The 15779-nt window shown below is 44.1% G+C and overlaps 1 protein-coding gene across 2 annotated transcripts in view; it reads left to right on the top strand.

Moving 5' to 3' along the window:
* MIA3 (MIA SH3 domain ER export factor 3) overlaps window positions 1–15779 on the top strand; it is a 36538-nt gene that overhangs the window by 12253 nt on the left and 8506 nt on the right. For both annotated transcript variants that reach the window (XM_048843255.2, XM_048843254.2), the window contains exons 5-18: window positions 553–843; window positions 4338–4471; window positions 7105–7236; window positions 8522–8543; window positions 9890–9978; window positions 10221–10298; window positions 10389–10499; window positions 11873–11944; window positions 13062–13166; window positions 14281–14403; window positions 14516–14633; window positions 14921–14976; window positions 15068–15158; window positions 15267–15405. In XM_048843255.2, coding sequence (XP_048699212.2) covers window positions 553–843; window positions 4338–4471; window positions 7105–7236; window positions 8522–8543; window positions 9890–9978; window positions 10221–10298; window positions 10389–10499; window positions 11873–11944; window positions 13062–13166; window positions 14281–14403; window positions 14516–14633; window positions 14921–14976; window positions 15068–15158; window positions 15267–15405 — 1561 coding nt within the window. The remainder of the gene's footprint in view (window positions 1–552; window positions 844–4337; window positions 4472–7104; window positions 7237–8521; window positions 8544–9889; window positions 9979–10220; window positions 10299–10388; window positions 10500–11872; window positions 11945–13061; window positions 13167–14280; window positions 14404–14515; window positions 14634–14920; window positions 14977–15067; window positions 15159–15266; window positions 15406–15779) is intronic.

Genomic DNA, 15779 nt, shown 5'->3' with positions numbered 1-15779 from the left:
TTTATATTAAACTTAGGCACTGAAAAATTATCTAGATAAGAATCCTATCACCACAATATCATCAAAACACTGTGAATGAGTGGAGGAAATACTGAGTATGCCAACCTTGGCAAGGAAGGTGAGCCACAGGCACCATGAAGTCCACCAGAGACTTGCTGATGCCTGCCTGATTAGTCAGATAATAGTGATGGGGACAAAGATGAAGGGCAGTACAAAACCTTAGTATAAATAGGGCCCTTTTAACAGAAGCAAATAGTTGGCCGTTTATTTTCTGATACATTCTTGTTACTGAGATACAGTAAAACTAAATTCTTCCATCTGGTCAGTGTTTTTACCTGGCATAATTTCCATGCAAATATTTACTAGGGTGTCACTGAAATTTGCCTAAAAATATGCTAGAACAAAAAAATAGCCATCTGGAAGAATATATTTAGTGGAAGATATCGGTAAGGCTTTCTCAATCACAGTCTTTGAATATCTTTCACTGAACACAGCTGCCAGTGAGAAAGACAAGCCAACTATGCCACATCCATGCTTTCTTCTCTACTATAGATACTGTAAAAGAAACTGAATATGACAGCCATCTTGTGGGAAGCCCAAGTTCAGCTGAAGAAATTGGTCAGAAGTTCCCACAAGTTGAAGATGAGAGGCCAGTACAGCATATTGAAGAGGAAGAGGAGGCTCTAAATCTGAGGGAGCCTGAGCCAGATATGAATATTTTTGAAGAGGTGGGGCTCTTGGATAAAAAGGAAACCCAGGAAATCCTTGATACTGAGAAGGGATTGCCACTGACGGATACGTCCCTTGGGCCAATTCAGAGTAACAGAGAAGATTTGGCTGCAGGTAACTTTTTTGATGCTTTAAATTTTTTTTAAGAGAAGTATGGCTGAAGTGACATTAATATGTTATGCCTGGCAAATTCTGCCTAAAGCTTTGAATGATTCTGATAATTGCACAATTCAGCTCCTGTTGAAGTGAACGGAAAGAGTCTTTTGCTGTGTTGGTGCACTATAAAAACAGCACAAATGCAGTTTCTAATATTAATACTCAGACTGGTGTGCCGAACCTGATGGACAATCTAACTTTGTATTTTAGGTACCTATATGGCTCCCATTACCATAGTAATTGAGAGTACCTCCCTATCTTTAATGTATTTATCCTCACAACATCCCCGTGAGGGTTTCCCTAGGCTAGCTCCCTAACCACTAGACCAGGGGTGGGCAAACTTTTTGGCCCGAGGACCACATCTGGATATGGAAATTGTATGGCAGGCCATGAATGCTCATGAAATTGGGGGTTGGGATGCAGGAGGGGGAGTGAGGATTCTGGCTTGGGGTGGGGCTGGGGATAAGGGGTTGGGGGTGCAGGAGGGTGCTCCAGAGTGGGACCAAGGGGTTTGGAGGGCAGGAGGGGAATCAGGGCTGGGGCAGGGGGTTGGGGCGCGGGAGGTAGTCAGGAGTGCAGGCTCCAGGCGGCTTACCTCAGTCAGCTCCCAGAAGCAGCGGCATGTCCCCCCTCCGGCTCCTACGTGGAGGTGCAGCCAGGCACCTTTGCGTGCTGCCCCATCCGCAGGCGCCGCCCCCTAGCTCCCATTGTCCGCGGTTCCCGGCCAAAGGGAGCTGTGGGGGCGGCTCTTGGGGTGGGGTCAGCATGTGGCGCCCCCTGGCTGCCCTTATGCGTAGGAGCTGGAGGGGGGACATGCCGCTGCTTTCAGGAGCTGTGCGGAGTGGGACAAGTCCCCGACCCTGCTTCCGAGCTGAAGCACCAGAGCAGGGCAAGCCCTGGACCCCGCTCCCCGGCGGGAGCTCGAGGGCTGAATTAAAACGTCTGGAGAGCTGGATGTGGCCCCTGGGCCATACTTTGCCACCCCTGCACTAGACCATCTTTTCTTCTCACTTTACTATTACACATGATTGAGAGAAAGTGATTCACATTAATCTCTAGTTACCCAGTATAAAACTTCTATGACATATCAACACACTATACGAATTTAAAATTTAAAATCGTCATAAGCTAACTATAAAGAGGAAATGGAAGTGATATGACTCAGAGGGTTGGTAGCTGGTTGTTTTAAAAAAATGTATACAGCGCTGTAAAAATCTACCCAGTGCTGCATACAATAAGATTTTCACTTTAGGGAATGGAGCCTGTCCTTTTCTGAATTCAGCCCAGGCTCACAGGACCGTCTGATGACTGTTTGGCATATGTGAAATGGCAACTATTCAATTCCCAGTGGACAAAAATGTCCACATCTCCAAGCCTGTTGTTTGCAGTCTCAGTGGAGAGGATAAGGCTTGAATGGGCCTGGAGCTGTCCTTTTACTCCTACAAGTGAGTCCAGGTTAGGACTGAGTCACAATGGCTGAGCACTGTAGAGTAAATTGCAATGGTACCATCGGTGCCTTTATCTTATCTGTGGCTAGACAGAGGACTTCAGTCTGCTGGGCCGGCAACTTCAGAGAACTATCCACAATGACTCAAAAATCTGTTTCTTGAGTGGTAATGGCTAATTTTGACCCCATCACTTTGTATGTATTGTTGGGATTATATGTTTTCCAATGTGCATTACTTTGCATGTATCAGTATTTAATTTGATCTGCCATTTTTTGTTGTCCAGTCACCCAGTTTTGTGAGATCTCTCTGTAACTCTTTGTATTCAGCTTTGGTCTTAACTATGTTCAGTGATTTTTTGTATCGTCTGCAAATTTTGGTACCTCAGGTTCACTCCCTTTTCCAGATCATTTCTGAATAGGTTGAACACCACAGTCCTAGTGCAGATTCCTGGGGAACCCCACTATTTACCTCTCTCCATTGTGAAATCTGACTATATATTCCTACCCTTTGTTGCCTATCTTTTAACCAGTTACTGATCCGTGAGAGGACCTTTCCTCTTATCTCATGACTGCTTATTTTGCTTAGGGCCTAATGATATATATGATGTAATGACAGTAAGAGTAAAAAATCATGTTAGGTATTTTAGTTAAAGATCAGCCAGAGGTATGCTGGAGAGAAAGATGTAAATATATAAATGCTCATGCTTTAGGGCATAAACCAACCTCTAATTTAAAGGGGTTAGGAAAAACCTGCGCTAATGGCCTGCTGATTCCACAGTTGTCTGGCAAAGGGTTTCTTGCACCTTCCTCTGAAGCCTCTGGTACTGGACTAGATGGACCAGATTACCAGTCTGACCAATTCCTATATTTCTATGAGATGGGTCAGAATTGTTAAATTTGGATCCAGAGTGAAAAGTCCTAAAACTAAAGCGGATTCAGGCCAGACTCATCTAAATTTAGTATATTAACATTGCCTTCTAAGAACGCTAAATCCCTCGGAATCCTGCTTTTGCACCTACAGAACAGGAGAAAAGTATCACCATTTACTGAAAGAATTGAGCAGAGATTCCTCCTCAACTCTCTCCATGTAAAATTAAATTAAAAATCGTTTACTCGCTTGTAAGCAAAGTAAGCTTAGAAATGAGTATATACAGTAGTAGGAAACCAACAGGGCTGGCAGCAAGTCCTTCCTGAGATGACCAACCGTGAGCCTATGTCTACAGTACCCCCGCACCATCCACACCCCAGGGATCGATGCACTTGGCTCGATTTAGTGGGTATAGTGAAGACCCGCCAAATTGAGTGGAGATCGCTATCCAGTCGACCAGTACTCTACCCGAATGAGAGGAGTAAGGTAAGTTGACAGGAGAATGTCTTCTGTCAACCCAGCGTAGTGTGGACCCCGTAAGTCAACCTAAGATACGTCCACTCCAGCTACGTTATTCATGTAGCTGGAGTTGCGTAGCTTAGGTCAACTTACCGTGGTAGTGTAGACATAGCCTTAGACAGGCAAGAGATGAGGCACTAGGGAGCATGTGGAGTTTATGGACTCTGTACCTCTGCCACTCAACTTCTGCAGAGCTAATTTCTATCATCCACTCTTTTCGATCTGACTTTGATATAAGACAACCACTCCCAAAAAATTAGCCCTAGTTTTTGGCTGACATAAAGCTGAATGCGAGTACATAGACATGATAGCCTAATTTTCGATCAGGAGTGGCCAAACATCACTTTCAGGTGCTATTAGTAGGAATTCCGGGTAATGGTGGAGAAAGAATTTGCACATGCATCTCTTGCCACAGCAACAGTTCCATGGTGAAGAATTGTTAGATCAGAAGTCTATGAGCCAGGTACTTCTGAGGTCCAATCCTTGGTCTCACAACCATGTGAACACTCATTTTAGAAAACTTCCATACTGTACACAGGGCCTAGAATAAATACTAAGGAGTACTGTAGGTTTACTTAAAATATTTCCAAAATTAACATTTTCCTCCTTTTAACGAAGGTATAGTTACTACTGCGGATGATACTGTGAAGACTGAAAGTCCTCATTTAGAAGGAGATCCTGCTGTACCGCATATAACTCTCAATGATGTGGTTATTTTAGCTAAAGAAAACATGCGACCATTCACAGATATTGTAAGTACAGTATGGCATGTACTTTTTAAAATTATTTAATTTTATGTTGATTTTTTTTAAATTGAGCATTCATAGTTGGCCTACTGAGGCATCTCCAAAACAATTTTGTGAAATGTATGAAAAATGGGTTGTTTGCAAAGAAAGCTGTTTAGGGAGTGGGGGACTAAATGACCCCATCCAAATGGAAAATTGTTTATAAAGAGGATTGTATTGTAGGAATACATGAAATTAAATTCGGTGTGTGAGTTCTGAGGGCTTGTATAAACAGAGAAGTTGCACCACTTTAGCTTGAATGGGTTTAGATTATGCCAACCACTTTTGGGTATGGGCTCACATCGCTTGAAAATGGTCCATCTCTATTTAGCTTGCACTTGCATATCTACAGACACAAGCTAAACTTGGCATGTGCCCACACGCGCAAGCTGTACTGGGTAACTAAGATGATATCAAATCACCCCCCCTCCCCCTTAGTGCTCGGTGCCCGCTGGGTGTAGCCGGGGATGGCGGGACAGGTCAGCCCGGCCGAAGAGCTGGCTGAGGCTCTCCGGGGCGCAGGCTCTGCTGGCAGCTGCGTAGGCTGGGCAGGGGGAGCGGGCTGGGATTGCAGACACGCGGGCAGGACACGGAGCCGCCGCTCCTCCAGCGCCGCCTGGGGAATTGCGGGCCCGGCGGCGCGCGGAGCACACGGCATCGCGGCTCGCGCACTGCCCGGCTCCGCCCGGCGGGGTGGAGCGTCTCCCCCTCCCCACGTGGCTCAGGCCGGGGACTCGGGGCCGCCCCGCTTCCGGGTTCCCGCGCCTCCCCTGCCGGCGCCGGGCGATGACGCGCGCGGCCGGCGCCGGGGTCACCGTGAGGTGACGTGTGATTGTGGGCTAGCGAAGGAGGCGAAGTTCGCTCAGCGCCGCCGACCGCGGTCCCCTCTCCCCATGGAGCCCACGGCCCCCCCCGGGGCAGCCGCCGCCACCGCCGCCGGCCCCGCCGCGCTCCTGCTGGGGCCCCTGTCCCGCGGATACGCCGCCCTCATGGGCTGGCTGCTGCAGGTGGGAGCGGGGCGCGGGCAGCCGAGGAAGGGGGGAGCCCCCGGCGTCCCGGCACCTCCCCCTCCCCGGGCGGCTCGCGTGGATTCCCCAGAGGGCGCCCGGGATCCCGAGCCGGGGCCCGAACCCTCTCCCCCGCCCCGCCCCGCCCCCCTTTGCCCGGCGCCTCCCAGCCGCGTGTGGCAGCCGGTGCGGGGGCCGCCGGGGGAGCGAGCGCCGCGAGCTTGGCCCGTAGTCACTGCACCACCCGCCGGCCTGTTCCCCTCCCGCTTCCCGTCATAACACACTGAGCCGGCGGGGCGGCGAGCCAGCACGGAAGCCTGGCCTGGGACGGGGCACGGAGTGGGGCTACCCCCTCCTCGCCTGCAGGCGGTGGGTCAGTTGTCAGTGGGGGCGAGGGGGGTGAGAAGGAGGGGATGGCTGGTTATTGAGAGCTAGGCCTTGGGTGTGTTGGGGGAGCAAGAGAACCTTCCTGTCCTCAGTGTTCAGGAACTTCCCAGCCAGGGAATACGTTCTCTTGCTGTTTCTTGTTCTTTCCATTTTGCTGCTGTTTTTTTTTTTTTTTTATCACCGTTGACCAAATATATCCTATTATAATGCTGTCATGGATCTCCGCTTTCTGTCAGGTGACTCCCATTCTCTTCCAGAATTTCACAAATCACTTTTACCTAAAGCTTGCAGGTATGAGAAACAAAGTAGGAAAGTCGGGAGGAGTTTTTGTCGCTGTAACATTAGATGGACTGTTATGGGCTGTGTTGTCTTTTAGGCTTGTGGATTGGTATTATGATTTTTTTTGGTATGTAAGTGCATTGTATAGTCAAAAAGACTGTTGAAACAAAACAGAACTCTGGATGAGCTGGATCTGGAGCTTTTAACATTTATTTTTTCAAAGGTTATTGAAGATTGCATGTTTTAGTTGTGTGGTTGAAAAGAGGACTGTGTGGCTAAATGTGTTTAAAATAAATTTAACTTATCCAGTCTCACTTTTATATCAGGGATAGGAAGAGACCATTTGACAAGGATGAACTAGGGAAGTGAGAAAATGTTCAGACTATCAAGTTTCATTATATTTTCTTATGGTTTCAGTATAGTGCTAATGACAGGAAATGTAAAAAGGAATGACTTCATGTGCTGAAGAGCTAATTGATCAGTTATGTATAACCACAAATGTCTGTGATCCACTTGGCCTTGTTTTTAAAAAGAAGCTGGTGGCTTCTAGGGAGTGTTGGATGGTTAAATTGTATAGAAGCCCCTTACTTCCAGGTTCTTCAGATATTCAAAAATATTTTCAAGTAGAAATGTGATCAGATTGCTTGCATCTTTGTTGCCAAACCCAACCATCAAGCTTCTTCATGGCTCCACAGATGCTTCTTTAGGCTAATTACATTTACTTGGCATGTTCTAGCGCTGAGCTCTTTGCAGGCCATTTGAGACCATTGTGACTACCCTAGAAGTCTTTGGATAGTCCTCTCTGGTTTTACGGGTAGATGGTTGTTTTCCTTCTTTTGCTCTTCCTGTGTATTTTATTAAAAGGTCTGTTTTTGTTTTGTTTCGTTTTTTTTTTTTAAATCATGGTTGTCAACCCTGTTGTTTTAGTTGATTGCTACACTGCCTGAGGACATTCGGCCTGGGCCTGACTTCCATGGACTTCCATGGGAGCCCATCATTATCACTGCCTTGGTGGGAATTGCTACTCTAGGTATACTGTTCTGGAGAACCTGCCTTTCAGTAAGTACACTTCAAGTTTATGAGCATACTGATGTTTAGTCCTTTGTGATGTTGAGTGTACTGTGGCTGAGTACTTGTAATGCTACAAGTATCAAAGCAATATTTTTCTTTCCTTTCCCATCTAGATCATTAACATTAATTTAGTGTTTAACAGTTTCTTTTAAAACTGAAACCAATATTCTTTAAGTTATGGAGTGAGTCTATCAAACTATCACAGTGAAAATTTCAGTAACTGTCAATGTATAGTTCCAGGATTGCAGGGAGTTGTTATGGAAACCTTAGAATGCTGAGGAAGAGTGAAATTGTCTATGCAAATTGTGCCTCCTAAATGCCTGATTGAATCCCCAACCAACTACATAACAAGCATTTGACCACTCAGCTGACCATTTCAGGTTCCCTGGTAGGAGATCTAGTCTTCATTGCAGCTGTAAAGCCCCTCCCCATACTCACCTCTTGCCCACTCCACATAAAATGTTTAACATTTCCCTTTCCACAAACAAATCCCCAGGCAAAGTATTTATCTCTGACCAGCCTTCAAATTTCTTTTCCAGTGTCATCCATGTGGGAATTAGTATTTAAAGTTAGATTGTTAAAGTGCCAATTTATTTTGCAACCTTTAAATTAAAGGAGAGTAAGCACTTAAAAATTCTACACATTTGTCAATGCCACTTACTGTGTAAAGTAGAATAATATGGAAAACAAACATGTTTTGGGACAGCACTGATTTTTCATCACTCTAGCTTTGTTGGTTAATTCACTGGTTCTGGATCTCACGCAAAGTCTCCTTAATTTATAAGGGCATAAGAAGGAGAGTTTTATGTATTTTTTTTTTAAAGTAGTATTTGCTTGGAAAATAGTAATTTCCATACAAATGTAGTTCATTTTAACTAGTTGATTGCAGCTAGGTTTGTGTGTCACCCTTTAACTTCTGCAAATTCAGGATGATCATTTGATGTACAGTTGGTTAATATTTTTTTAATTTATTCTAATTTGGGTTATTTGTGCCCTCCTAATGGTTGAATAAACAGTCCTTTCCCCAGGCTCTGAAATAGGGCATTAGCCTAGAAGCTTTTATTAGCTAAGCTTGTTTATTCAATGTTACTTGACACTTTAATTGGCAGTGATATATATGTAAATCTTTCCATACGCTAATTCAGTCCACGTACATTTAAGGCTAACTGTCTCCCTCTCACAATTGTTTTCCCCCCTTTGGGGAGGGATTCATAGAAGCTTTTGAATAACTCTTTTTGTGACCACTTCCTTTTGTTCTTGTTTTCTCCTGTAGGTAAAGAGTAGAATGTATCAAGGTAAGATTCTTTATGCTTTTCAGTGTTCTTGCTGTCGTTGTTTAAAGACTTTGAACATGTTATGGGGGCTAAGTATTAGTCATCTTTTCCTTTCCAAGAGAACACATATCTAAGATTATTGTATATGCTAGGGGAAGCCAGTATGAGCCATGTGTGCTGTGCTGTGGCAGCGCTTAATATTAAAAGATACGGTGCTGCACAAATTGGCTGCCTGGATTAAGATGAAACATTGGATACTAGGGCTTCTGATCGCTACAGCCCACACCTCCAAGTTAAGGATAAAGGCAGAAGTCACACGCAACACTTCAAATGCCACCCTCGGTAGGGCAGAGGTTGGGTGTCAAAACCCCATGTGTAGTGGGGAGGAGAGGGGCAGCAGTTGCACTGCAGTTTATGGGTTACTGGAGCAATAACTGGTGCCCCACGCCATGGATGGGGAGGATGCATAACTTCCTTGCAGATATTGTCACTGAGGAAGCTGGAGGTTTTGGAAATGGGAGAATTGGCGCTTACGACACCTGGGGAGATGTGGGAAGCAATTTGGGATTTGGATAAGCATACTAGCTGGATGTTTCTGCAAAAAAAATTAACATCAAAATAATATTGACACTTAACACTGAAACCTAAAGATGACAATTTTAGCAAGCTGTTTAGATGGAGGAGCAAGTTCACACCTCTCCAGGCTATTGCTTCATCAGAGAAATACTCCCTATGAGGACTCTACTGGTGAGCGGTGCTCCATCAAGCTCATCAGCACCACTCACCAGTTTAGGATCTGTTCATGTTCTCAGTGTTTCCTTCACAGCCATGAGAAGTAGAAACCTTGGCCTAGATTCTCTGCTATATAGATTTTAGTTTTGGTGCAGTACAGAGAGCCAGCCATCAGGGAGCCATTTACCGTTCCCGGAGTCTCAGGGCAGATCTGTGCCCCCGCCTCAACCTCCACGTGAGTTGGAGCTGTCTGAGGTTGCAGTGGTTCCCAAGGAAACATGCGCTGTCTGGGCATAATCAGAATGCATCCTACTCTGACTATGCTTCCTGTGCTCTGTGAGGAAGGATGCACAGGAGCCAGGTACATCAGCTCTGCACCAACTGAAGTTTCCCCAGGGCAGCGGAATACTTAACTCTGTGTCCAGTTGCTTTCCAACCCTTTATGTAAATGAAAGTTTAAGTTCTATAGCACAGTTGTGCAGGAAGGAGTGAGTGCCATGGAACTGTGGAATGCACAAGGCCCTGCTTTGTGATATAGTCCTCTCTTGAAAAAAGTTCACAAAGTGGTGACAGCAGCTTTGAGTTTTCTCCCAGGACGTGGAGTACAATTATTAGCTTTATCCTTTTTCCCTTAGTGACTGAAAAGCAACTTGCTGAAAAGATTAAAAATCTCCTACAAGAAAAAACAGAAATCTTAGAGAAGATGTCAGAATATGATCAAAAGGTATTGCACTATTTGCCTACTTCATGCCTCTTAATTGTCTGTCGTTGGCTTACTGTACAGTGAATAAACAGCTAATGTCCTATCATCATTTCTGTAACCTACATGGCATATTGTCTTCTGTCATGTTTCTCTGTTTGGCATCTGGGACACAGTTTATAAATAACATGCACAAAACTTTTATTGTATTACTATCTTTTGTTTGTACCGCCTGTGGTGTTATCGTATTGTTTCCATGCACCTAGATTAAGGAAGCCAAGGAATCTGTGAAGGTGGCCCAGAAACAGAACACTAGTCTCTCAGATGAAGCTGCAGGACTTAAGGTAAGGAGCAGCTCATGCTTTCTATGATGTGCATAAAAATATAGAAATAAATACTATGCTTTAGTTGGTTGGGAATTGTTTCTGTTACAGGATGTTATCAAGGGGCTTGAAGAAACAAACCATCTCCTAGATGACAGATTGAGAAACCTGCAAACAGTGCTAGAAACAGAGAGACAGCAGAATGTGAAGAAAGAGGACAAAGTAAGATATCCGTAAGGGCCAGTGGTGCCCTAAGAGGGTTTAGGTCAGGGGTCACTGTGCCTGAATTATTGAGGTGAGGAGGGCTGGGTGAACTAGTTCAGAAAAGGAACTGAAGTAAACCTTCTCCCAAAACTCAAAGTAGAGTTTTGGCTGACTTTTTATTCACATGATTCTGCACCTCTTTGTCTCAACCAAAAGCAGAAACACTGAAATCCATGGAGAAAGATTGCATTCTGGGATTTCCTGGCGATATTGGTTTCCGACTATGTTCCAATAGTTATCCTAACCGATCTTCTGAAATTTTACCATCTCCCTAGGAACCTCAATTTTGTTATGAGGATGAAGTTTTCTGAGATTTCCCTTGCCCTTATCCAAGTCTTTTCATGTTGATCCTCCTAACACAAAGGATATGTCTACACTGCAGCTGGAAGCATGTCTCCATGCCTGGGGAGAAAGACATGCCCTAGCGCTGGCCAAGCACAGCACTTCTCAAACTGTGGGTTGGGATTCCAAAGTGGGATGTGACTCCATTTTAATGGGGTTGCCAGGGCTGGCATTAGACTTCCTGAGGCCCGGGACTGAAGCTGAGGCCCTTGGGCTTCAGTCCTGGGCGGCGGTCTCAGGCTTAGCTTTTGCCCTCCACCCACCTTTCTCCCCTCCACCCTCGTCTGGGGTGGTGGGGCTTGGGCAGGCTCAGGCTTCAGTCCTGCCCCTTCCCTCCCCCCCCGGGATCGTGTAGTAATTTTTGTTATCAGAAGGGGGTTGCAGTGCAATGAATTTTGAGAACCCCTGAACTAGCATATTCAAAGCAGCAGCCTGGCTGTTGCAGCATGAGCAGCAGTGTAAGCTACTCACCTGAATATGGACCCTAGAAGCAGGGTGGGCATGTACTCAGGCAGCTAGCCTGTTTCTCAATATCCGCATCGCTATTTTTAGCATGCTAGCTTGACCAGAGCTCGTGTGTGTCCTGGGAGGCATGCTCCTAGCTGCAATGCAGACGTACCCAACAATGGCTAAACTCAGATTCCACTGAGTTCCGGTGGTGGTCTTTCATTTGGTCAAAAGTTGTTGCTAGGTGGCAGCAGCAAACTGCACCTTTCACTTCAGGGTGGAGAAACTGATCGTGAAACGGTTAGCTTAGAAAGCAAGGGTGGTAGCTTGGTCCCAAACTGATCCTTTTCTTTTCATTCCCCTGCCCCTGGTGTGGCAACGTGTTGTACTCCAATTAGTCTGAGGACTGGCTCTGAAACTCTAGTTTGGTTGGAGTTTCGGGTATGTTCAAATACCTTGAAAATATATTATTTAATAGTAACTGAAATTAAATTTCAATTGTGAAGCTAAAATGGAGTCACCTTTAATTCTTTCTTATGCAGATATTTGAAATGCAGACGGCTTTGGAGAAACTCCAAGAAGTTATCATGCTGCATTCTGTAGAGCTTTCAGAGGTAAAGCACTTTCTAGATCTTCCTTCAGAGTCACTCTCAGAAGCTGGTTTTTGTACCAGCTATCTTCATGTATTAAGACTGTGACTTTAAGCACTCATGTATTCACACCTTACCTAAGTTCCCTCTAAGCTGCACAGCTGCCTAATAAGCACCGCACAGGCCCTCAGGGCCATGGCAGGGAGCAATGCCCTCCTCAACCCCTGGATCTGCTGCGGCTGGGGGACAGGCACCCCTCCCCTGGCCCCATCCCAGCCCCGGACCTGCTGTGGTTGGGGAAGAGGCACCCCCTCCCCTGGACCTGACCCAGCCCGACCCGGACCTGCCAGGGCTGGGGGACAGGAGCCCTGACCCAGCCCAGCCTGGACCTGCCTGATCTTAGGCAAAGATTGTACCTTGCTAGATTAAGCTTTAGACTTTTAGGTGCACGTGTTCACTTTTGTTTTACTTGTAAGCCTTTCTAACTTTATTCTTTTACATGGCATCACTTAACCTATGTTCTAATGTTGTTAAATGTGTTTTATTCTTACTATAAACCAACTCAGTGCTGTGTTTAAATGGAAGGCTTATTTATCCCAGTTAAGCTTGATGTGCTTTGTGTCTTTAGAGGAACAAACAAACCTTTATTATTTCTCTGAACTATCCAGGAAGTGACGGGATATTACAGAGCATATGGTTTTGGGAAAATTCGGGATGTTGAGTGTGTTGGTGTCACCTTGCTGGTTATTTTAAGAAAGAAAGAAAGAAAAAGAGAGAAAAGGCTGATGGAAGCCAGAGTGGGACTGTAGGCAGGCTGGTCGGGTCAGAGCTGCTGAACCAGGGCTGTCTACCACAGAGACACTTGAGGGTGTGACCTGAATACTTGTTGTTTGGTTGTAAGCATCCCAGATTGGGAACTACAACAGCAAAGCATTGTGAGGCACCCAGGGTTGCAGGGCAAGCAGTGACACAACTCCTCACCAGTCTAAATTGCACCCCCAGACTGTCACAAATATCTGATAGCAAATTTTAACCTACCAGGTTGGGGATGGGGGAGGGGCTTGCTTTTAACCTTTTTTTTTTTTTTCTATTTTATAGTCCGTAATATACAATTCTTAAATGACATGTTGAAATTTTGTAGGTTCAGATAGTCCTCAATGAAGCTAAACTAAGTGAAGAAAAGGTGAAGTCTGAGCTTCGTCATATACAGGAAGAGAATGCTAGACTCAAAAAGAGAAAGGAGCAAGTAAGCATCAAAAGGCTAGTGAACCTGAAATGCTATCTGCATTTCTTCCTTGAATTCTGTAATATTTTACACTGTGCACTAGGTCTGTTGGAAAACTGAGCATTTTGTTTAAAAAAAAAAAAAAAAAAAAGTCCCACAACTATTTCTTCTGCAATTAATTCTTGTTGTCAAATACTAGAATAAATAAACCTATGGGATTTGTAAGGAGGTTTCCACAGCACATGCAAACCTTAAACTGTTGCTTTTCAAGTATTTATACACTGATACACCAAGCCTTTCTGCACTTTGTGGTCTTAGCACATTCCTTCCTATCGTCCTAATACTAGTATCTTATGTTGATTGGATCATCTTGGTATGAGCCAGAGGTATGATAATACTCAAGCCCACTATTTCAGAGTTAGCCCTGATTGACAGATGTCTTCCAAAGCTTTACAGGCAGGTTGATTCCCATTTGTATGTTGTGAAAGCTTCACCAGTTCCAGTGAGCCAGCTGCTAACCCTTCTATGAAATTGTTGCACTGTTGATGTGATGGCCAGTGTCTGATCAGAAGCAATATTTCAGACACTAATGTTACCACTTACGGACAGGGCCGATTGAAGCCCTTGTGAAGAATTGCTACTCTTGCTACATATTGGAATGCAAGAGGCCATTCTGAAGCTATGTCTTTTCCTTGGTCCTGAAACGTGACCCATCTTGTACAGTGACCTATCTTTGTAACAAAAGCTACTTCTTGTGTTGTGTGTCTTTCTTCTGCCCCTCTTTAGATTGATTACTATATTAGGGGTGTGGCTGGGATGCTGGTAACCTTCAGGTAATTTCTACTATTTAGGAAAAAATGAGCCCTTTGACTCTAGTGTTGAATATTAGATGCTTGAAGAGAACAAAAATTCATAGAACTATGTAACAATACAAGTTGCAGAAAATTTTCTAGCAGCCAGATTTTCAAGTAGTCCTGGGATTATCTATCCTCTCATGTTAAATGTCAGGTTAATTTAAGCATACGCTCTCCATAGTCACTGGTGATCAGTTACCATTTCAAAGTTGGCAATACACTCTGCATACATAGTACTAAAAAATAAAGCCAAAAATCATGTTGACTTGTTGTTTTTTTAGCTGCTACAAGAAGCAGAAGGCTGGAGTGAGAGACACACTGAGCTCAGTGAACAGATCAAACAGTATCAGAAGTCTCAGAAGGACATAGAAGAAGCTCTCGCCTACAAGGAAAATGAAATCGAAGTATGTTCTTGCTAAAGAGCAACCATCTTAAATATTCCATATGTTAAATGGCTGAACTACTGTGGAAAAGTAGAGTGACTTCTATGTATTGTTCCTTTGATTTCTTCATTAGGTTTTGACTAACTGCATTATGCAGCTAAAGCAAACTGATCCAGATTCTGAGGGCAAGAAGGATGGAGAAGGAAATGGATGGGACACAGGGGATGATCTGGCCAATGGAGAACTGCCAGGTATAGAGATCTTAAATAACATCTGGCTTGTGCATGAGGTAATTAAACATATATAGATGATGAGGTGCAGAACTCAAGCTCTTTGGATAAGTAAAATGTCTTTAAGGACTAATAAATTTGTCCCGAATGATGGTCCTGGAACAGTGATATGAGAGATTTAAAGTCTTGACTCTGTTTTTGTTTCAGCATTAAAATATTTGTCAGATAATTTTTTTAAAACTCTGTATTTTCTAAACAATATTAGAAGAGAATACAAAGCAAGGAAAACAATTACTTTTCTCTTCTAGATAACCAGAGTGAGAAGATGAAGAATCAGATTAAGCAGATGATGGATGTCTCAAGGGTATACCCCATTACGTTGTTTAACAAATAGTTCCCACATAACTTTTAATTCTGTCTAGGTTTATAAAATACTGTTGTTTCCCTCTTTACAGGTAAAAACAACATTATCTATAGTTGAAGAAGATAGAGATCTTTTGCAATCCAAACTGAGCGATGAAATAGCAGCAAGGCATGAGCTAGAAGGTAGGCTCAGCAGAAGAGCCGCTTAGTGTGAAATACTCTGTCTGTGATTTATAAATTGCTTGGTAGCAGTTCCTATCACTGCCTTATGTGCCTCTTTGTCTCCTGCAGAGCAAATAAAAAAGCTGGAACACGATTCCTGTTCAATACAGACAGCCAAAGCTAGATTTGAAAATGAATGTAAAACTCTGCAACAGAAGGTGGAGATTCTCAATGAGCTTTATCAGCAGAAGGAGATGGCGCTTCAGAAGTAAGCTTTCTATCTTTAGGAAAGGAAACAGTAGTTACTCTTTCCCATTCTGCCTATATAAGATGCACCATCTAACTGTTTCTTCTCTGTCCTATTCTCACTTTGAGTTGCTTGGTTAAAATTTTATATACAAAACTCTCATGGAGTGTTGATAGCCACTGCTTTGATAAGGTTGAAGCTAGCTTCTGGTTGTAAGCCCAGTATATGATCACAGCTTCCCTAGAAACTTGACTTTCTTGAAATTTTCACATATCTGCTCCTAGAGTAGAAGCTTTCGGGGGGAAGTTTTGCTGAAAACTTTTGATTTATCTAATCTCTTAACAGTTTGTCGTACAAACTCAGTAAGAATGCCATCACAAATAAAGAGTCGTTCC

Source organism: Caretta caretta, chromosome 3 (assembly GCF_965140235.1).
Source record: "Caretta caretta isolate rCarCar2 chromosome 3, rCarCar1.hap1, whole genome shotgun sequence".
NCBI lineage: Eukaryota > Metazoa > Chordata > Testudines > Cheloniidae > Caretta > Caretta caretta.
The sequence above is the reverse complement of the archived record's forward strand: the minus strand, read 5'-3'. Positions and strand labels throughout refer to the sequence as shown.